Below are 21,241 nucleotides of genomic sequence, written 5' to 3'. Positions count from 1 at the left end.
AGGCAGAGGGAGAAGCAGGCTCCCCAAGGGGCAGGGAGCCCGATGTGGGACTCGATCCCAGGACCCTGGGATCATGACCTGAGCTGAAGGCAGAGGCTTAACCATCTGAGCCACCCAGGCGCCCCTATTTTTTTTTTTTTTGAAAAGATTTTATTTATTTATTTGACAGAGGGAGACACAGCAAGAGAGGGAACACAAGCAGGGGGAGTGGGAGAGGGAGAAGCAGGCTTCCCGCTGAGCAAGGAGCCTGATGTGGGGCTTCACCCCAGGACCCTGAGATCATGACCTGAGCTGAAGGCAGACGCCTAACGACTGAGCCACCCAGGAGCCCCAGTAGACAGACATTTTAGAATTTTCTTAATTTAATCTCAAAGCAGCAACTGACATGGTAATTTGATTAGGGGCAGAAAAGAGTGATGTTAGGTTTTAAGAAAGAAATGAAAGGTAGAAATCACGTTCATGACTTGATACTTTGCAAAAGTCATCCATGAAACTGAAATTTTTCTTTTTTTTTTTTAAAGATTTTATTTATTTGAGAGAGAGAGTGAGAATGAGCGGTGGGGAGGGGCAGAGGGAGAGGGAGAAGCGGGCTCCCTGCTTAACAGGAAGCCTGGGATGTCCTCCGGGCTCTGTCCTTCCCCTGGCTCTGGGATCCAAGACCCTGGGATCATGACCTGAGCTGAAGGGAGAGCCACCCAGGCACCCCAAAACTGATATTTCTGCTTGCAATGTAAAAGCTGGTGACATTCCAGACTTTACAAGAACCTGGTATGGCCGGCATGAGGTGGGCCACACCCCACCATCAGCACCGGGAAGACAGGCTTTCATGTTTCACGTCTGTGATGTCAGGATACCTGTTAAGAAGAGGCCAGGACTGCAGAGAACAGCACAGATAAATCACATCCCTGAACAAAATGGTGGCAACTTGGAGGTGGATTAACCAATGATCGTTCTCATACCTGCCTGTTATGCAGTTTTATTATTATTAGGATCAAGGCCAAAGACAGGATCAAAACTCATATCCCGGGGCGCCTGGATGGCTCAGTTAGTCAACTGTCTGCCTTCGGCTCAGGTCATGATCCTAGGGTCCTGGGATCGAGTCCCGCATTGGGCTCCTTGCTTAGTGGGGAGCCTGCTTCTCCCTCTGCCTGTCACCCCCCCCCCCCCCCGCTGTGCTCTCTCTCTCTCTGACAAATAAATAAAATCCCTAAAACAAACAAAAACTAAAAAAAAACCTCGTATCCCAGAATTACTTAGAAATGGGAGTTACCAGTAACAACCAGTTTCCCTGACGGTCTAGTTTCCCACTGGGCATGATGTGGCCAAGCAAGTGGACCCCTCTGTGTGCAAACACTACATGGGGTCAGCCTGAAAGGGCTGCTGTGACAGAGCAGGAGCAGGGCACTCAGGGCACGGGGTGGGGGGTGGGGGGAGAGGCAAGCGTCCCGAGGGAATGCGGACTGAAGGAGGCCGGGGGTGGGGCGGGGGACAGTCTTGGCGGAGGCCTGAAGGAAGAAGAGCCGGGGGAAGGACAAAGCAGGGAGGACATTCTAGGCCGTGGCAAGACAAGTGCAAGGAAGGCCGGGCCAGGCTGCGATGGCCTTGCGGGCCACCCTGAAGCCGGCGCACTGTGGTGCTCTCTCATGCTGAGGGTTCTTCTCAGGAAGATAGCTCTGGCACCATGGGAAAGGTGGGCACACTACTGCATGGGCGGAGGGGAGCAGGGAGAAGAGCCTCGGAGACCCCACGGGGTAGAGGAAGAGACAGCGCTAAGGCACTGGCCCCAAACAGCCAGGGGATTCTGCCCTTTCCAGAAGAATTCAATGGGAGAAGAAGAGCGAAATCAGGAAAAAGAGTACATTTGGGAAAGAGAAGTTTCATGTTGAACAAAATCCTCACATGCAGAGTCATAGTCCTAAAAGGCTGTGCTTCCTTTCATTGCTGTGAGCACCCACCATGGCCAATGAAGCATCCCATTAATCCCAGATAAGTAATTCAAGGCAGCATGAACGCTACCTCGATCACTACACTTTCTATTCACTACTATTCGATGCCTGCTGCCTTATGACAACCTGCCATGGCCGCTCCCATGTGGGGCCCTGGGCGGGGAGCAACAGCTAAACTTAAAATCTTCATCCCCTCATTTAGATAATACAAATTTGTTTATTTACTTATTTTAAGATTTTATTTATTTATTTGACAGAGCGAGACACAGCGAGAGAGGGAACACAAGCAGGGGGAGCGGGAGAGTTCCGGAGAAGCAGGCCTCCCACCGAGCAGGGATCCCGATGCGGGGCTCGATCCCAGGACCCTGGGATCATGACCTGAGCCGAAGGCAGATGCTTAACGACTGAGCCACCCAGGTGCCCCTAGATAATAATTTAAAAAGGCACTTGATTCACCTGTTTGCCCCACAGGCTACAAAGACCACCCTGGAGAGAGCCCAGCAACATAACACCTGGTGGTCCTTGCCTGCCTGTTACCCTCCCCGCTCCCGGCACAGTGGGAGGCCAGCACCTTTCCTACCTCACCCCGTCCACCTCCTCTGCCCAACACGAACCCTACCAACTCAGGACGTGCTGTGTTCTTCTACATTTAGAAAATGGGAAAAGGATTCTATCTCCATCATTTCAGTGTCTGCTACCAACCCAGATAAATAAACAAAATCTAGAGCTCAGACTAAGAAAGGCAGTGCTTCCCACAATCACCCCACCAGGCACATGGTTAGATAGCCCCCACCAGCCTGGGGAGCAATGCAGTTAGTGTTGGCTCGACAGGGACCCCACCTAGGACACCTGCCCAAGAAGCTCACGTTGACCCCGGATGCTTCCTTGCATCATCTCTCTGCGGTGGAGACTGCTGTTCCCATTAGGAAGGTGAGAAGTTGAGGTTTAAATAAGGGAACCCAGGGCGCCTGGGTGGCTCAGTCGTTAAGCGTCTGCCTTCGGCTCAGGTCATGATCCCAGGGTCCTGGGATCGAGCCCCACATCGGGCTCCCTGCTCTGCGGGAAGCCTGCTTCTCCCTCTCCCACTCCCCCTGCTTGTGTTCCTGCTCTCACTATGTCTCTCTCTGTCAAATAAATAAATAAAATCTTAACAATAAATAAATAAATAAATAAATAAATAAATAAATAAATAAATAAGGGAACCCAGCAGCTCGCCCAGGATCCTGGAGCCTGCCCAGGATCAGGTCTCTTAAACTGAGCCTTCGTCCCACCAAAGTGGAGTTTCTCCCCTGGAAAGAACTGCCACCCCACTGAAGCCCAAATGGGCACCCCAGAGATCTGCAGGAGTCTAGCCAGCTAGCCAGTGCTGGGAGGACTGGACTGGTCTGGAAGGGAGACGTGAACTGTGGGCCCAGTACCTGTAGGCCTGGGCACAGCTGCTTCCGACTCCATGCAGCCTGGCAGCATGCCATCCACTCGGTGCCCACCACAGCGCATGGTGTCCTCTGAGGGACATGGAGGGGTTGCTGCAGGGAAACAGCTCTGCCTCTCACCCAGACTGTGCAGAAGAGCAAGGCCTCCCACAGGCCTTGAGATTCAGTCGTGGGAGGGCACAAACTGTGCCCTGGCCTCCTGACCTCCAGAAGGAACTGGTAGCATCTCCCAAACTGGTCTGGTTGGGGCTGCTAGAGAAAGGCTCCGGCCAGATCTCTGGATGGTGGCAAGGCTTCCCAGGGCAGGCAGGAGGGACCCCCATCACCAGCACTCAGGGCCATGAGCAGCCACAGCTTTGTCCGTTCGGTCACTGTCAGTAATGGTGGCCGGTAAATACTCTCAAAAGCTGGAAGGGGACGGCCCCAGTGCTGGGATTAGGTTCAAAAGACAGCTTACGAGGCCAAAAGCTTAAGTCATCAAAATGACCCTGGAAAATTCCTATTTTTAGTATATGTGCTGCTGAACTAAGCATGACCTTGGACTATTCCCAGCTTTGGGACAGTTTGCTTCTTCAGTTGAGAGCCAACCTCCCCCTTATTTAAGCTGGATTATATCTGGAGGCTTGCTAGCCAAAAGAACAATGATCTTTCTATACAGCACCTTACAGGAGCCACATGAGCTGAAGAGCAGCTGAGGCCTGGCCTGCTTCATGGGATGGTGAGAGGCTCCTGGCAGCCAGAGATGCAGCCAGGGGCTGCTGGGGAGGCACGCATATATATATATATATATTTTTTTTTTTTTAAATAGGAGCTTGTGTACTTCTTATTTATTTCAAATTTATTTGAAAGAGAGAGAGCATGTGTGCGAGAGAGAGAGAGAGAGAGAGAGAGAGCGCACAAATGGGGGGAGGAGCAGAGGGAGAGGGAAAAGACTCCCACTGAGCAGGGAGCCCAAAGCAGGGCTGATCCCAGGACCTGCGCTGAAGGCAGACACTTAGGGCGCCCCTATGTATGTATATATTTAAAGTAAAATCTAAGCCCAATGTGGGGCTCAAATTTATGAGTCAGAGATTAAGAGTCATATGCTCTACTGAGCCAGCCAGGCGCCTCTCCCCTTTTTCTCTGAGTACATGTGGTTGAATTCTGAAATATTAAATGCTTGTACAATTCAACTTTTCCACCTACAAACAAAAAACACTGGTTGTCCGTTTACCAAAATGGGAAACTGTATGGCAGGGGAGTGTTCCTAAGGCTTATGTGGACCTTCTGGAGATGCCTGGAGCAGCCTCCGCCTTCAGACAAGTCTCTGCTGTCAGACTAGCCCCCCATAAGCTGCCGGTCGATCAAGAACTTGCCTGGAGAATAACCTAACGCTGTGGGCTCCCTCTAATATCTTGTTTTTTGGAATACAAATGAATTACTGATAATCGGCAGCATGCTCCTTGGCTGGCTCAGTAACCTTTGAGGGGAGACTCTGAGAAGAGCTGCCATCAGGAGACGCACATCATCTCAGACTGCTCGAGTAAGAATGGACACTCGCTCGCTGGGCACTGTTCTAGCTGCAGAGGGACAGGCGAATGGGGGCTGAGGCTGACGCAGGACACACCTCTTCTTCCAGACTCAAAGGGCACAAAGCAACGCACCACACTGAGTCGGACTGGCAGAGGCAGCTGCATCAAGCAGTTCTAGGGGCAACTTCCTCTGCGTCTACACTCCTCCTGGGTTTTGCAGGCCCTCCACGCTGTACGCAGTGGGGAAGTCAAGCTCCTTACAAAATGAAGAGGTCCATTCAATCTACAAGAGTGGCCACTTAATCCCCTGCAATCCAGCAACCTACACAAGGTCCTGTAAGAATTCATGCGAGGTGAGCACGGGGGCCATACCTAGCTGGGAAAGGTCCAGCCGCGTCCAGTGCATGCCCGTGGGGCAGCTCTTGGAGAGCGTCCTGATGAACACCTGGCCGAGGCTGTCCAGGGCCCACAGCGCGTCCTGGCAGGCGGCGTACGCCCTCATCTCCGCGTCGGGAGGCAGCTGCACCGTGGAGGGGCGGGACTGAGCATTCTGGGCGCTGACGCTGCACAGATCCTTGCTGCTCTGGCACAACCACAAGGAGCTTCCTGCGGAAAAGGTTCGTGTCTGTCACTGACGAGATGCACGAGGCAGCCCCGGCCCGTGGGCAGCTGACGCCTGGCAGCACACGCCACCACTCCCGCCTCCCAGGGCCACTGCTGTGCAGGAGTGCTCAAGGGACCGCAAGCCAGAAGTCAGAGGCGCCCCCCGTGGCCAGCCAGTTAAGACCTAAGCCTGAGACGTTCTAAAGGGAGGAAAGAAAGCAGGGCTTCCGAGACCTGGTGAAGGCTACAATGTTGCCTCAGCGGCTCTGACCTTGGACGTTTCAGAAGGGCTGGGGAGTCTCTGACTGGGGAGACTGACTGGTGCGCTGGAGTGAGGTCAGCAATTCCTCGGAACGATGGAGCCACAGTTCCCCTGTTCTGGTCTGGGGGGGTGGTATGTGGGTGGGCAGATCGGGGGGGAGGCTCCTGGGGAGACCTGGAAAGCTGGAACGCCTCCTCTCCCCATTCTCTCCTCAAAATCCACCCTCGCCTCCTCTCTACCATATTTATACAGTCTTTTAGACTTAACAGATTGAGTTTAAAATGCAGGTAACCCCTGGGAAGGTTCAAGGTTCCATCACTATATATATTATCTAAAACTTGTGGCCAGATAGGTTTTAGAATTCACAACTTTTAGGATTTTGAAAACCTGAGGTAATGGGTATGCCACATATTTAAGTAACAGCCTCAGGGAGCCAGGCAGCAATGAAATGCAGTAACATTCTTGCCACAAAATGTGTGCATACTCATAATCGATGGATAAATAAGTAGCCTCACATCGGTTTGGGCCAGGTTTTGCTGCCAAATGATTTTGTGCTAATCTCAGGATATAACCTACAGTTTTCAGAGCTTACAGATTTCAGAATTATGGTCAGAACGATCAGGCGAGTAAACATTTTCCCGTAATGACAAGTTAGCCAAATTCTGGTGGGACTAATCGCTCGAACTAACCAGCTGCTTCCTCTGAACCATAGGCTTCATGGCGTCTTCTCATCCGACCCTCAGGACAATCCTAGGAGGAGCCTTCAGCCACTTCCCAGAGGGGTCTCGTGGCTCACTGCGAGCAGCACTGCCTCTCCTGGCTCCAAACCCCACGCTCCGGGAGGGCAGGGGAGCTCTGACCGGAGTCAACGGGAGGTGTGCTCTGTAGGAAAGGCCTGTCCTAACAGGGCACAACCGTGGGACTTAGACTAGCCAGAAGCTGTAAACCAGATTGAAAGCGGTTGCTAGGAGGTGAGAGAAGACTTCACAAGGGGAAATGAGAAGGTGCCCCATGAAGGCTGGTGCCTACCGACTGCAGTGTTATAGTCCCGTGACACATCACTGGAAGTCTCCAGCTGCGGCCCCAGTGGGACACTGGGTATTCCTCTCCTTCGGAATGACGCCCTGCCTTTAGACTCATTCAACGTCCCCACACCAGAGCCTTCTCTCCTGCTCAGGCCTATCCAGCTCTGCGGGCCTTGGCTCAGCCAACAAGGGCTGCTTGCCTGGGAAGCCACTGCATCGTCTCTGAGGCCCTGTCTCTGAGGCCCACACAGCCACGCCCCATCCCAACTAGGTCATGGTCAGAGCATGGTTTTCACTTTTCAACTGCCAACCCATGCGCTTATATTTCTCAACCAACCTTCCTTTGTGGGAGCAGTGGAAGCCAGCACAAAGGCCCACTTTGTTGCAGAAGCTGTCCCCCGGGGAACAACATTATTCCAGTAAGTGCCTAGAAGGAACCAATAGGAAGTGTTAAAGAAAGAAGACAACACACACACTCCAGAGCTTTAGTTCTAGACTACGTCAAAACCTCTTATAGCTAATTCCAGAATGCCCTTAAATTAGGAGGTCCACGCCAGCCAGTGATGTGAGGCCAGTCCCTTGTTTTTCCTTCTACGCTGACAAGCAGAGCCACAGTCTTGCCCAGGGTTGGGGCGGGGGGGCGGTCGTGCAGAGGGAGGAGAGTTGGAGAAAATTCACAAAGCAGGGCTTCACTCACAGAAACGAAGCCCTCATGGGCACACGTGGATTTATACCACCAGTCACAGATCTCACCAGCGGCTTGTGTTCTCCACAGAGCAGGAACTTTTCCTCCAGGAAATGGACTATTCCCTCTTACTAAGCTTTTTACCTTTGGGTGGATCTTTTCATTTAAATGTGAAATTATGAACATAAAAATGAGCTCCATCTGCCCGTCCTGTATCATCACAGATTCCCACTAGAAACCGATCATACACCATCCAAACGCTGGTACCCAAGTTGTAGGAATGACAGATTAAAAAAAAGGAAACCAATACAAAGCATAAAGAATGCCTCCGTTACAAACACTTCACACACTGGCACCAAATTATCCCCTGCAGTTGAGATCTTAAAGCTTTTCTTTCAGTGCTGGCTTTAAAGTAAAGCTGCCGATCGAGTCAATGTGAAAATAAAAGTGATTCACCCACCGATGAGATTTCCTTTAGCAACATGGAATTCATTCTTGCCCGAGGAGAGCCAGACGCCACTGTTGTTGACCCCTAGGAGGCTCGGCTGGCACTGCAGCTGCTGAGACCAAAACGCCATGCGCAGTTTATCTGCCACCCTTTCCACCGGCACTTGGGCCGCCGTGGCCACCGAGTGTGTGGCATGGATTATGGTCTGGAATAAGCTGCACTGGTCGAACACCACGTAGTCTGTGATGCTCACCTGGAGGTGAGGACAGAAAGACACCCTTAGTGCAGCCATGAGTGCCTTCTGTATGTGCGGCCCGAGAGCTATACCCAGCATACCCGGCAAATACCCAGCATACACGTGGCACACGAGCACTTGTGTAAGGACCAAGAAAGTCCGCCAGGACACTGCCAAACCACTAACTGTAATTATTTCTGAGGGCCGGATTTAGAGGGATGGAAGAAAATGTTCACCTTCTGCTTTATACATTTTTATATAACAACGGCAGGATTATTTTTGTGATTACCTATGATCCCCCCTCAGACCCCTGAAGGCTTTTATTCTAATCAGTGAGAAAAGGTCATTTTGCTTTTAAATTTAGGTATTTCCAGTGGACGACAGTGTGCAATCCTTAGAATCATAATATGGGTTAAAAAAGGTATTATCGGGGCGCCTGGGTGGCTCAGTTGGTTAAGCAACTGCCTTCGGCTCAGGTCATGATCCTGCAGTCCCGGGATCGAGTCCCACATCGGGCTGCCTGCTCAGCGGGGAGTCTGCTTCTCCCTCTGATCCTCCCCCTCTCATGCTCTCTGTCTCCCATTCTCTCTGAGATAAATAAATAAAAAAAAATCTTAAAAAAAAAAAAAAGGTATTATCAGTAGGGTGATGGAAGTACTTTATGATCTAAACCAGGACCATCGAAATTATGCCAGTTCAACAGCGCAAACCAGGACCGTCCTACATACGAAGGGCACAGCCTGGCTCAGGTGGGCAAACCGCTTCTCTAACATTCCTGAAAGACATTTCTTCAGGGCAACTCTGGGAGAACCTCTCTCTTGTTGGGCAGCTCTGGTTGTTAGAAAGTTCTTTCTAAGATGGTCAAAATCTGACTCCACGTGACTTTCACATATACTTCTGCCCTGTTAGGTTCGATTACAGAGAATGTCGCTCCCCGACTTCTAGGACAGCCTTGTGCAGGCCGCATTCCCAGGTCACGCACAATGAAATGCTGAGTGAAAGGGACACCATTTATTACAGGAAACTTAATTCTAATAAACAAAAACAAACAAAATTATTGTAAAAATCAGTGCTTGATTAAGTGTACAAATCTGCCCTTTTTCAACCATGAAAGGACTTGCACTAACTGCAAACCACTACCCTAACTGAAGTTGAAGTGAATTATTGCTTTACCACGTCCGGACCCCGTGGCCCTCTTTCCCGCTATCCACCAGCCTGGCTGCGTGGTCTTGTCACAGCCCACAGAACGCCGGGCCTGGAGCTCTCGGCCTCCCCAGGAGATTGCACATGCCAGGGCCACACAGAAAGTCTGTGACAGACTGTCTCAGCACCAAACACTTGCAGAGAAGCAGGATGCAAATTAAAAAAAAGAAAGGTTTAGCAGCCAGACATAAAGCTGGCTCTGGCCGTACAGAGAAATGTCCTACAGTAATTAAAATAATTCTGCTTCCAAATACCTCAAAGATGATTCTGTCAAATTAAATTTCTCTAAAGATAATGTTCTGAATATGATAAAATGGTATCTAATTTTCTTTAGGCTACTTAAAAGTGGAATGTGTGGTACATATATACATGTGAGAGTGTGTGTGTATTCATGTGTGTAAAACCATGTAATATGCTTACCAGCATGGAGAAAGTATTTTAAAATCACTTGTACAACTTTTCAAAGAGTATCAGACATATTAGAGACCTACGTACACATATACTTACTCATCAAAGAGCAAACACAACTTCTTTTTCCACATTCTCATCCGACAGACCCAAGGGCACCTAGTGAACGACCTGCCCTCAGCACGGCAAGTCTGAGGCAACAATATGACCTGAGCCACTGGGGACAAACACTGAAGAGATGCTGCCTAGTTTCCAGCTGCTGAGGGTCAGAACCGCCTCGCCGGCCGCCGTGGGAGGCTGGGAGAGTGACAGCTACACTGAACAGTACCAAAAAGGGGCAGGAACAACTTGAAAAACACATTCTAGGCCACCCCGGCTGGGACCAAGTCACGAAAAGTGAGCTTGCTTACACCCTCCTATTACGCAGAGTGTTTCCTTTTCTGGGAGCATGTGGGAACATTCTCCTTTCTTTGTTGAAATGCCACTTGCTTAGAGGCCTTTGGAACAAGCGGGGAGAGATGAATTTTAATTGTAGGCTGGGTTTCCAAACCTGCTGTCTAGCTCTTCTTAGCCCATGTGTTCAGAATTAAACATCATTATTACCTAGGTCTTCAAAAGGATATCACCGGGCTTAGTTAGCAAGTAAGGATAAATTTCTAAGTAACACCGAAACAAAAAAAGAAATAATAAACAGAGCCTGTACATTTAAGCAAAGAGAGTTATACAAGTTATTTCCTATGATGAAAAGCCCTGGATATTTCTAATGTGCTCAAATGCAGTGAAAAGTTTAACTCCTCGAAGAGTACAAGTGAATGTTCTTAATTTAATCCAACCTCCCCAATCTCTTTAAGGAGAAGGGCTATGAACAGGGGAGATGCCTGGGCCAGCAGCCCTGAGCTGAGCACCTACTTGCCACCAATGGTCGTCATCGCCCTGGGGCTTCTTGGAAGCGACACCAGTTCTGAACCACAGGTTCCCTCGGATGTCCAGGGCCCACAGAGTCTGCTGGTCCCCGAGAGCTATACAGACGGCTTCCAGAGCTTGCCTTTCACTGGAAACAGGGACGAGACAGGGGAGTCAGCGCCCAGCCTGACTAGGGACGCAGGCTCCCGGTGGGTTTAGACCCCACCCACAAGTTCCAAGGAAGGAAGCTCGAGGGTCGAGTTACGTCACTGTGCATTAGATGTTGCTTCAACGTGTGGCAACTTCTGAAAGACACACTGAAAACCTGGCATGGTGGGGAAGGCCCCTGGGAGAAAAGAGCCCACGAGAAAAGCGCGAGGGCATGTAGGGCGCCTCCGCCACTGCTCCCTCCTGCACAATCGAGCCAGGAGAGTGCCCCCCGTGTGCCCGGCTGTGCTGGGCAGCAGCTGGGCGGACGTCGCCTCTCCGCGGGCAGCGCCCGGCCCCGCCCGGCCCCTCTGGTGAAGCGCTCGCCAGCTTCGGGGCTCAGCTGGGCTGCGCCCTCCGGTGTAGGACCGTCTACGCTAACGGCTCCGGGCAGTTACGCGGCTCCCGCTCTGGGCGCGGGCAGGGCTGGGGGCAGCCACCTTCGCACACCCGGCCCAGCCCCGCTGGGGCGCATAGGAACTACTCGCTCACGCTGACCGGGTTGCTAGGTTCAAACCAAGAAGATCCTCGTCTAATTTTTCTAACTGGCAAAATGATTTGATGGTAATTCTATAATTAAAATTTTGAGTGGTATAAGTAACCAAATAAATTACCATTCAGAGATCAATCATCATTGACTAGGATGATAATAAAGGAAAAATATTTGGCCCTAAACCACGGAGATGCAACACAGAAACCCCCCGACAGCACTGGGTAGCGCTGAATAGAAACTGTCGTGAGAGACCCGTGATCATGTGATGCTTGAGGTCACACAAGAGGGCGGCAGCATTTCAGAAAGCTAAGCTCTGACCCAACGCCCAGTCTGCCAGTCAGAGCAGGCACAGGGCGTCTCCACGGTCAGGCTGCTGGCATCGGCTCCGACGATTCCAGAGAACACTACTACCATGGCGAGCCCCAGAGAAGCAGCTTTGCCCAGGAAAGGCTCCCATGGGTGCGTTAAGGGGAGTCAAGCTGACAAAGAACCAAGGGTGGGACAAGCAAGATGATGAAGACGTCTCTGCTCCTCCTCCTGATACCTGACGATGTCACATTTCCACTGCTCCCCTTCAGGGCAGAAGCTGCTCACGCCCTCCCGGTACAGGAGGGCTCTCTGCTCTGTCAGCGCCCACACCACGCTGTTTCGGGCTGCAACCTGGGACAGTGGATATGGACAGTCGACCTTTACGGCTCTGGCACAGGGGCGATCCACACTGAGACCTGCCAGGGAGACAGACAGGAAGCCCCAAAGACACACAATCAGGACTTCACACCTCATTCGTATTCTGCTGTTTGCTTCTTTCTCTCTCTTTTTTTTTTTTGGTATTTTGCCATATTCTTTTGTAGTAAGTATTTTGTCTTTTTAAGGTCTAGTCAACAAAAAAATGGTTAAGTTGTGCTTAAATATCACACATATCCGAAGTGTTTTCAAAAGCTCTTTGCAAACTGAAGGAACTAACAATTCGGAATCTGCTGGTGTCCCAAAGTAGCTTAAGATGTTCTGGAAGAACAAGAAAGCCCAGGGCAGGAGAGCAGCCAGACCCTGAGCCAAAAGGGCCCCTGCCACGAGCAGCACATGCTTTACGGCTGTGCCCCTCAGAGCCTCAGAGCCCCCTCAGATCTGAGGCCTGCAGCCATCCTCTGCAGAGCAGCTCTGACAAAGCAGCTGCCCTCTCCAGCTCCTACCTGTTTGGGGGGGGTTCCCGAGATGAAAGGCGAGGTCCATCACACGGCCAGGCTATGGCAGGGCCAGAGCTCAGAGTCCCTGATGCCCCATCCAGGGCTCTTTCCCCCACCTCCTTGCAGCTTGTCTGCAGCCTGATAGCGTCCTGGGCAAGCTGCAGAACAGCTGTTAACTCAAACCCCATACGCTGTGGCGTCAGCCCGCAATCAGCCCTCAGTGCTCAAATGTGCTCCCTGACTGCTCACAGGAGCCTTGTGGTACCACATCCTCGGTTGTTTCCCTCACGCTCAACCAGGGGGAGTCACCTGCGGGGCTTCTTACACCACACATCGTCAGGCCAGCCCTGGAGACTAACACGGTAGGTCTGGTACTACTGGTTAACAGAGCATTCGTTCCTCGACTCCAGGCCTGAAGTGCTCCGTTTCCTCACCAGGAACAAAACTCAAATGCTCGTGGAAACTGGATATGCATCTGCCTCTCGAGAGCTATTCCCACTTGAAAGGAGAGACCAGGGCTGGCACATGGCCCAGGAGCTGGCAAGGCTGACCACCAGGGCTCAAGCAGCGGCTTCTAGGAGACGCTGGCCCTCCCACACGTGAGGAAGAGCCAGATGGGCAAAGACTTTCAATCTCAGAGAATCATCCCTGGCTGACAGTTCATAACAGAGATTAAAACAGTCTCCCCAAATCAGCAATATTAAACGGTTAGAAGATGGATCTTTACGTAAATCCAATATGGCCTCCTGACAACCAAAAAAAGAGCACCCGCCCCATATCCTTTCCAGATGCTGATAAATCACATTGCCTTTGGAAACTCATATCCCATTTTGCTGACAGTACATAAACACTCCCTCTCATTACAGTTTATTTTTAATAAACAAGTCCCACTGAGTCTCCTTCAGCAGCTGAAGGTTCCCCTCAGGGCATTAGGACAAGTTGAACTGCTACTTAGATCAAATGATTTCTCCTTGTTTCTTCCTGATCCACACGTAAATAAGTATACAGAAGCAGGGCTTTGACCTGGCTGAAAAAAATCCAGCCATAACTTAAAGGAAAAAATGATTCTAATGTCATTTCCCTATTATTCTTTCCCCTTAAGATCTGACATTGCAGCATAAATGACAGGCAACGGTTAACTTAAGGAGAACGAGAATCTGTTTCTGTATCTCACTAACTAACCCTATGAAGTCTTGCCCTAAATTTGTCTGGGGTTGAATGTGAGTCAGTAGCAGGAAACTGCTAATATATTCCAATAGCAAATTCTCTTTTTCCAGGAGTATTTTAATTTAAATTGATTTTTAGCCCCTTAGGCACTGTGATGGCTCTAAGCATGTCCCTAACAGGCGAGGGGCAGTAAGAAGCAATCACCTCGGGCGCCTGGGTGGCTCAGTTGGTTAAGCGACTGCCTTCGGCTCAGGTCATGATCCTGGAGTCCCTGGATGAGTCCCGCATCGGGCTCCCTGCTCGGCAGGGAGTCTGCTTCTCCCTCCGACCCTCCCCCCTTTCATGCTCTCTCTCTCTCAAATAAATAAATAAAATCTTGAAAAAAAAAAAAAAAAGGAAGCAATCACCTCCCCACTGATGGGGGCCGAAGCACCACCTCCAGTTACCTGTCTGCAGGTACAGATCTCCATTTGTCCTGATGATCCAGGCTGTGTCATCGCTCAGGGCCACAAACACTGCCTGGGGCAGGGCTTCGTACCAGTGCCGCTTCCCCTTGATGGTCACTTTTCCACAAGCGAAAGCTCGGTTAGATTTCTGTTCAATCTTCCAGAGAAGAGCTCCTGTAGAAATAAAAATTCTAATCACCATCCAATAAGTATGGAGAATTACTTACACAAAAAAGCTTCATTCTAGAGCTTTCTAAAACCTCTCTCCCCCTTTGCTTCTACCTCAACGGGGGAAAGAGCCCGCAGCACTGAGGTTTGGGTCCTTGGCCACCACCCACCAGCTATGTGGCTTCGGGTGTCAAGTCACCCACGGTCTCCATGCCTGACTTCCTTCTCTGTACCTTATAGGGCTGCTAGGGAAACTGGAGGTGAGAACAGACCAGTGACACGGCACACTGAGCTGGACAGACCTCAGGCACTCCTGACGTGGACAGTGGCAGTGCTGACACGGTTACATCAGGAGGCACAACTCGTGCCCCACCACAGGTTGAAAAGTCCTAGAGGGATTCAGATGGGGTACTTCTGGACCAACTGAGGGATAAGATGCATGGAAAGGAGGCGTTTGAGCTGGGCTGTCCTTTTTTTACTCAGAAAGGGATTCTGATAAACAAAGATGAAAAAGGGGAGGGAAGGAGAAAGATGCAGATGGGAGGGTGTGACACAGGACAGGCGGCCACGTGTAAGAAACCACCAGAGAATCACCAAGAGCACAGCCAGGCTGGACTAGAGGGTCTGACAGGGAGAGCTGAGGTAAGAGGAGAAAAGCGAGACAGACGGCTAAGCCCGAAGCACCCCGTGAATACCGTGGGCTCTGGCCCGCCCCTCCCCGCCCAAGACATGGGCACTGCAGGACAACTCAGTCAACTACACTCATCTGGTGGGGACAGAATTCTTACTAGATCAACAGGGGCCGGAACGTTTGGAAGCACAAAGTAATCAATAGAATCAGGACAGGACCAAAGTTTCTAAATGGCTGGGGAGATAAAACCAGAAGTAAATGACAGAAAGAATTAAAACGCACAATTATATAACGCCAGCTAATGAAGTAGACTATGATCTCAGCCACTACCTAAGGAAAAATATTTTTCAAACAAGCGAAGAGGTAAAACAACCTTGAGCAAACTGGTATTTTAAATAGTGACAAAGACCAGGAAGAGTTCAAGGAAATCCATCTGAAACACAGTAAAATTACGAGGGATGAGTCTAAGGTCACAGAGCATGTTTTGTCTGACTTCTACTCCAATGTCCTAACAATAAGAAGTTACTATGAGGCAAACACGCATAAATATTTCTATTCTACCTATCTACCCCCCAATAAGTGAAGTGGCCAACGTTATGACAAAACAGATGAGCAAATGATTCTGGACAGGGAAGGGAGGTACAGGCTGAAAGCCTAGTAGAACCTCATTCAGGAGATGTCTGCTCCAGTTCACTAAAAATGGTTAGCCTGACCATGGCTTGCAAGAATGAACGCATTTTTCTTTACACTCAAGGAGTAGATGATTCAGCCAAAGCATACACATCGCTCATTAAAGAATAATTTCTAGAAAGGAACCCAAATAATCTGAACATATCCCACATATCCATAGGTCCATCTTCATTAGTTCAGTTGCTTTAAAGCAACACTAAGAAACAGGAACACAGGGGTGCCTGGGTGGCTCAGTCAGTTAAGCGTCCAACTCGATTTCGGCTCAGGTCAAGGTCTCAGGGTCGTGAGACTGAGCCCCGTGTTGGGTGTGGAGCCTGCTTAAGCTTCCCTCTCTCTTTCTCCCTCTGCTCCTCCCCTCCCATAAAAAAAAGAAATAGGAACACATTTTTATAAGGGGCTAATATGTTAATCTCTCTCAAAAAAATCCTTCAAAATTCAAGCAAATAGTTTGCATAGTTTATAAAAACATGTTCATGTATTCCCCTTACAAGACAGGGAGCTGGGGAGGCCAACCTGAGGGTGAGACCGCCACCTGCTGGACGGCGTCCTCAAACTTCTGCCAGCGGAGCCCAGCGCCCGGCAGCGCGCTGCAGAACAAGCCGCCTTTGTAGTCCAGGCACCAGAGGTACTTCTCGGAGACCGCCAAGCTGAGTATGCCGTAGCCGGGACCCGCGTATCCCATCCAGCTTTCTGCAAACTAACAAGGACAGAGCCTGGTGAGTTCTGCAGCAGAGCACGCAGCTGCACCGTCGTGCTGTCGTCAACAAGACAAGCGTGCAGGGTATCATTCAAGTCACAGAGCTGAGGACCTCTGAGAAGCCATGCAGGGTCTGCTATCTTTGGACCATACTCTGAGAGAAGTGTTCTGAAATGGGAGCTGTCGTCCCTCGTTAGGACCCAGAGCACGCCTGGGTAACGCTCTGTCATGTCAGAACACCCTTCCTAATGCAGTGTTTACATTAAAATGACCTAGCTTGGGGCGCCTGGATGGCTCAGTCTTTAAGCGTCTGCCTTTGGCTCGGGTCATGATCCCAGGGTCCTGGGATCGAGCCCCACGTCGGGCTCCCTGCTCCGCGGGAGGCCTGCTTCTCCCTCTCCCACTCCCCCTGCTTGTGTTCCTGTTCTTGCTATCTCTCTCTCTGTCAAATAAATAAATAAAATCTTTAAAAAAAAATGACCTAGCTTTATGCACAGGCGTATTGCACTTCATACAACGTGCAGATCCGTGTTTTGTGCATCGGATCCTTGCAGATGCACGAGGATGAGAAGCACTACCACCATCTCTGTGTCTTCACCCTCGGGTTTTAAGCATGGTCCCAATCACTGGACACAGGACACATCATGTGGCTGATGGAAATCTGGCCAAGACACTCAGTCTGGCTTAACTTTATAGACTGATGTTTTCTTGCTATGATTCTTTAAAAAAAATCAAAGCTAAACGAAGTCTTTGCAGTTTTAACAGTTTTCTGAAACTACAGAGGAAAATCAATGTGCTTGCACAATCACCCAAATATGGAAGTTCGCTTCAGAGAGAATGGCACCTGCCCCTTCTCAATTCAGCCCTGCACCCCATGTTGAGCCCCCCTCCCCAATGCCACAAAAATCTCTTGGCTTTCTAGCTACTGGAAGGGGAGGGGGGGAACCATGAAGGGAGGGAGAAGTCCTCCAAGTGCCAGGTTCCCTCTCACCTAGGGGAGGGCTTTTCTAAAGTTCTGGCCTAGAATCCCAATAGCCCGCCCCCATGAGACATGGTCGGCCTGCCCAGTGCATCCCTGGGCAGGCACCCTCTCACACTTCCCAGAGCCCTGCATTGGCTCGCCACCATTGGCCAAGAGTCTTGCTCAACTGAGATGATCGACATGCACGTCTGGCTCCTCCCTGAGATTCTGAGATCCGGACTGGCTATCCACACCCTGCAGCAGCCAACACCGAACACGGAGCCTGGCAGCCGAAGGCACTCAAGAAAGGATGGGCACAGGCAAAACTGAGTGTAAGGTCTAACCTTTTGGCATTTGTTGCCAAACAACTAAGCAGTACATTTCACTGCCAAGGCAGGACAGCACAGAGGCTGAGGGGGGGTGTCCCGGGGCCAACCTTGCCCCTCACTTGCTATGTGACCTGTGCAAGCCATGTAACTAAGTCTCGACTGCCTCCACTATAAAACGGGGACCACACAGTACCTATTTCATGGTTTGTTTAGTTCTTAGAGAAGTAAATGAGTTGAACTTACAAAGTACTTAGCATGTTGCCCGGCACGTGGCAAGAGCTACCCAAACAATACGCGTGATTAGCACTGAGAGAATCCAGCGGTACATTTGGGGAAAGTACACATAAGTTCACACTCATAATCCACACCTCACAATGACTTAGTAGGAAAAGAAGTGATAATACCTGGTTAGTTTCGAAATCAAATACACTGAATTATAATCACTTGCTAAGAAAACTAAGTACTCTGAAAAAATCTATTTTTTATGTAAAATGACCAAGAATAACCATCCTTAACTACATGGGTTGGGTGGACCCTCAGGAAACCGGTCCACCCCAAACCCACACACCTGATCTGACTTTAGCAGCCCAGTGTCATCTGCGCCAGGCTGGCTCAGGTCCTGCAGAGAGCGACTACCACCGAGCTCTGTCATACTGGTCTCCGAGGAAGAGGAAGGCAACCCATGGGCGTAGATGTCCTCCTCGTCACTGGACGTCAACACCTGGTCCCGTGAAGGCTGCTCAAGCCGAGGCTCACGAGTGTGAGCCACCAAGGCGGAGACCGGGGGTGTCAGCCGTCCTCCCACACTCCCCGTGTCACATTCCAACGCAACCATTTGCTTCAGGCCTGTGTCACCGTCAGTGACAGCGTGCCAGGGATGTGAGCCAAGGTGGCCGGGACCCCCCATGTGCGTGAGGAAGCCCTGCTCCTTGCTGGGCTCCTCAGCACAGCCTTCGTCAGCTCTGGTCCCCGGCAGCCGCTGCTCGGCATGGGGGACCCAGCTGAGGCTGGAAGGCACCGGGAGGGGGTCCAGGAAGGGGACTTCAGAAAAAGTGCTTTGGGGGACATCAGGCATGTCCTCCGCTTCCCGGGCCTCAGCAGAGCTGTCCTGTTCTCGACAGGGTGACTGTCTGCTATTCAGTTCATCGTCTGCGGGACAAGGTTCCTCTCTGAGCTCTGTAACGTCACTACCTTCCACAGCTTCCCTCAGCTCCAAGAGTGAAGTCCACACTGCACTGTGTGGCTCTGTGTCGTCTGCACGGTTACATCGTGGGAGTCCAGCTCTGTCGCCATTCCCTCCATTCAGTACGTCAGGGGCAGGCTCCGGCACCTCCAGGACACTGAATGCCTCGGGGTCATTATTTTCCTGCAGGACACCATTCACCTCACCACTAAGGTTACTCTCCTGGTCAGGAGACTCTGTGCTCGACCGATCCACGATGCTGCCCAAACTTGAGGTCATGGACAGCAGGTCTGTGCTCAAGGACTGGGGACTGTCACCCGGAAATTCATAGCAGGGAGTCGATTCAAGGGAGCTGTGGCACGTGTTCCTGCTTCCACCTTCTAATGTAAAATAAGAATGTTTAAAATGGGGTATGATTCCACATAAAGAGTAAGAGACCAACAAACACAATTTTGGCTCAAGGAAAAAAATACATTTTAAATGAAGAATATTTAAGTGGTGAAGAATACATCTCTCAAGCACGAATTATCCCCATGCAGAGATGTTTTAAATGGATGCAAACATCAGACACACTGATGGGCTCCAGGCCCCACTCAAGAAATGTTAACAGAGGAAAACAAAGGGAAGGATGGACTGCAGACCAGTTGTTTAAAATTATTAAAATGCTTAGCAATCTGGTAAGTATGTGTAGCTCGAGAGGCCTAACAGGAATCAAGGAGTAAAAAGTTCAACCATTTCTATGTTAAATCCCATGTCCGGTAACCTATCCAACACTAAATGTAAAATGACCCATCTAGACACCAGCATCGATCTTCTGTTTCCATGACTTTCCATCCAGGCTCATAGCCTCTCTGGTCTAATACATGCTATACATGGATATATCAAAATTTTTATTTAAATATTGAGAAGTATAAACCCAGACCCATCAAGCAGGATGGTAAGTACACAGGTGTCTGTTATATTATTTACACCTCATGAAGGTGCTCTCCATGTGCGTGGTACTTTTTTAACACATGAAATATTTCACAGTAAAACTCCTTTGAGGAAAGAACACACTTGCTTTCTGAAGGCCTTCTCTGCTTCTCATTGAATGGGCAAGTGCTCATTCAGTGAAAGCAGCACTCCCCAAAAGTGTCTAAGAATGCCCCCGAGTAAGCAGGAGTCAGTGTGTGCTTTGCCACGGATGGTACCTGTCTTCTTCTTCCTCTTCTTTTTCACTTTCAGAGGCTTCACGACAAGCTCCTGGTCAAAGTCTTCTGAGCTAATCACGCTGAATCTCTGTGAGGCGGGCTGGCTGCCCCTCCCCAGCTCGGGAGCTGCCTGGAGCCCGCAGCCACTGTCGGTGGAGTTGAGCGAGCTGCTCCTGCTCCTTGGCTCACTGGCCACGGAGCTGGCCACGGAAGAGCCCCTGAGCCTCGTCTCAGAAACCGGGGCCCCCGACGGCTTCTCCACACGCTGCCCGGGGGCCTGCTCTGCACATCCTGGCATCTCCAGACCATCTCGCCCTGAGAAAGAAGGGTGGGGTGTTACTGCTGTTTATCCAAGAAAGTCGACACGCTCCTATTCAGGTCTGCTAACCCTAAATACCTGCCTGCTAAACTCAGAAGACTGGCGAAACTGTAAGAATCACACAAAACAGTCCAACAAACGGTTCTGTGCTCTAGGAAGCTCACACACCAAAATCAGGAAAATGGTTTGTCAGGGCTATTTTCTGTAAATAGCTCAATAGGAAGGGGACACTACTAAGTATATGGCATTTCTCACATCAATTCGCAAATAATTCCTAAAGAAGACAAATGACCTAAGAAAAGGGCTTAGTGATATCCCCTACTTAGATCATGCCTTAAATATAAAAGAACTCAAAAGGCACTTGAAAAATGTATGTATACCTATATTTCTTGAAATTTAAGGGGAGAAAGGGAATTTCCACGAGAACAAAGCCAGGACAGAGAAGTGCGTTAACGAAGTCAGTGTCCATTTCGAGCAGAGAGCGGCGTGAGGATCTGGCCGTGGAGGGTCAAGTCACCCTGTTCTGTGCCCATGAACAAGAGCCAGCAAGTTTCTCACTTTCATGGACTCATCCTTCTCAACACAGCACCACAAGGTCACCATGGCCATAACAGTTCCATCCATAGTACCCTCTACGTAGAACAGGACTAGGGACCACTTCGATCCACTCAGCCATCCCTCGGATACCGAGTATCCACTATGTGCCCGACACTGTTCTGGGACCATCAAGCAGACAGATGGGAATTGCTGTCCCTTGTGAGGGTGGTCAGGCGCAGACTAGGGGCTGCGGTGTGCACAACTGGGGACAGACAGGCAGGACTGTGCTCGGTGTGAAGCCTGGCCAGGGAAGCAACTCGTCCAAGATCACACAGTTGGCGTCAGGTCTTGGTCTAGAGCTGTCCTGTCCAATACAG

General features: G+C 50.4%; 1 protein-coding gene across 9 annotated transcripts in view; it reads right to left on the bottom strand.

The window, feature by feature from the left end:
- TECPR2 (tectonin beta-propeller repeat containing 2) overlaps positions 1-21,241 on the bottom strand; it is a 106,810-nt gene that overhangs the window by 36,333 nt on the left and 49,236 nt on the right. For all 9 annotated transcript variants that reach the window (XR_010405339.1, XM_064571621.1, XM_064571625.1 and 6 more), the window contains 9 exons: positions 20,009-20,323; positions 18,204-19,198; positions 16,162-16,345; positions 14,160-14,333; positions 11,907-12,087; positions 10,669-10,810; positions 7,926-8,166; positions 7,118-7,207; positions 5,263-5,496 (listed from right to left, as the gene is read on the bottom strand). Coding sequence is in view for 8 of the 9 variants with exons in the window: in XM_064571621.1 (XP_064427691.1) it covers positions 5,263-5,496; positions 7,118-7,207; positions 7,926-8,166; positions 10,669-10,810; positions 11,907-12,087; positions 14,160-14,333; positions 16,162-16,345; positions 18,204-19,198; positions 20,009-20,323 (2,556 nt within the window). In the remaining variant the exon portion in view is untranslated. The remainder of the gene's footprint in view (positions 1-5,262; positions 5,497-7,117; positions 7,208-7,925; positions 8,167-10,668; positions 10,811-11,906; positions 12,088-14,159; positions 14,334-16,161; positions 16,346-18,203; positions 19,199-20,008; positions 20,324-21,241) is intronic.

The sequence above is a fragment of the Mirounga angustirostris genome, unplaced genomic scaffold (assembly GCF_029215605.1).
Source record: "Mirounga angustirostris isolate CCGP_5_RB_7025 unplaced genomic scaffold, mMirAng1.0.hap1 SCAF_9, whole genome shotgun sequence".
In the NCBI taxonomy this organism is placed as follows: Eukaryota; Metazoa; Chordata; class Mammalia; order Carnivora; family Phocidae; genus Mirounga; species Mirounga angustirostris.
Note: the sequence above shows the minus strand (reverse complement) of the source record. Positions and strands in the feature narration are given on the sequence as shown.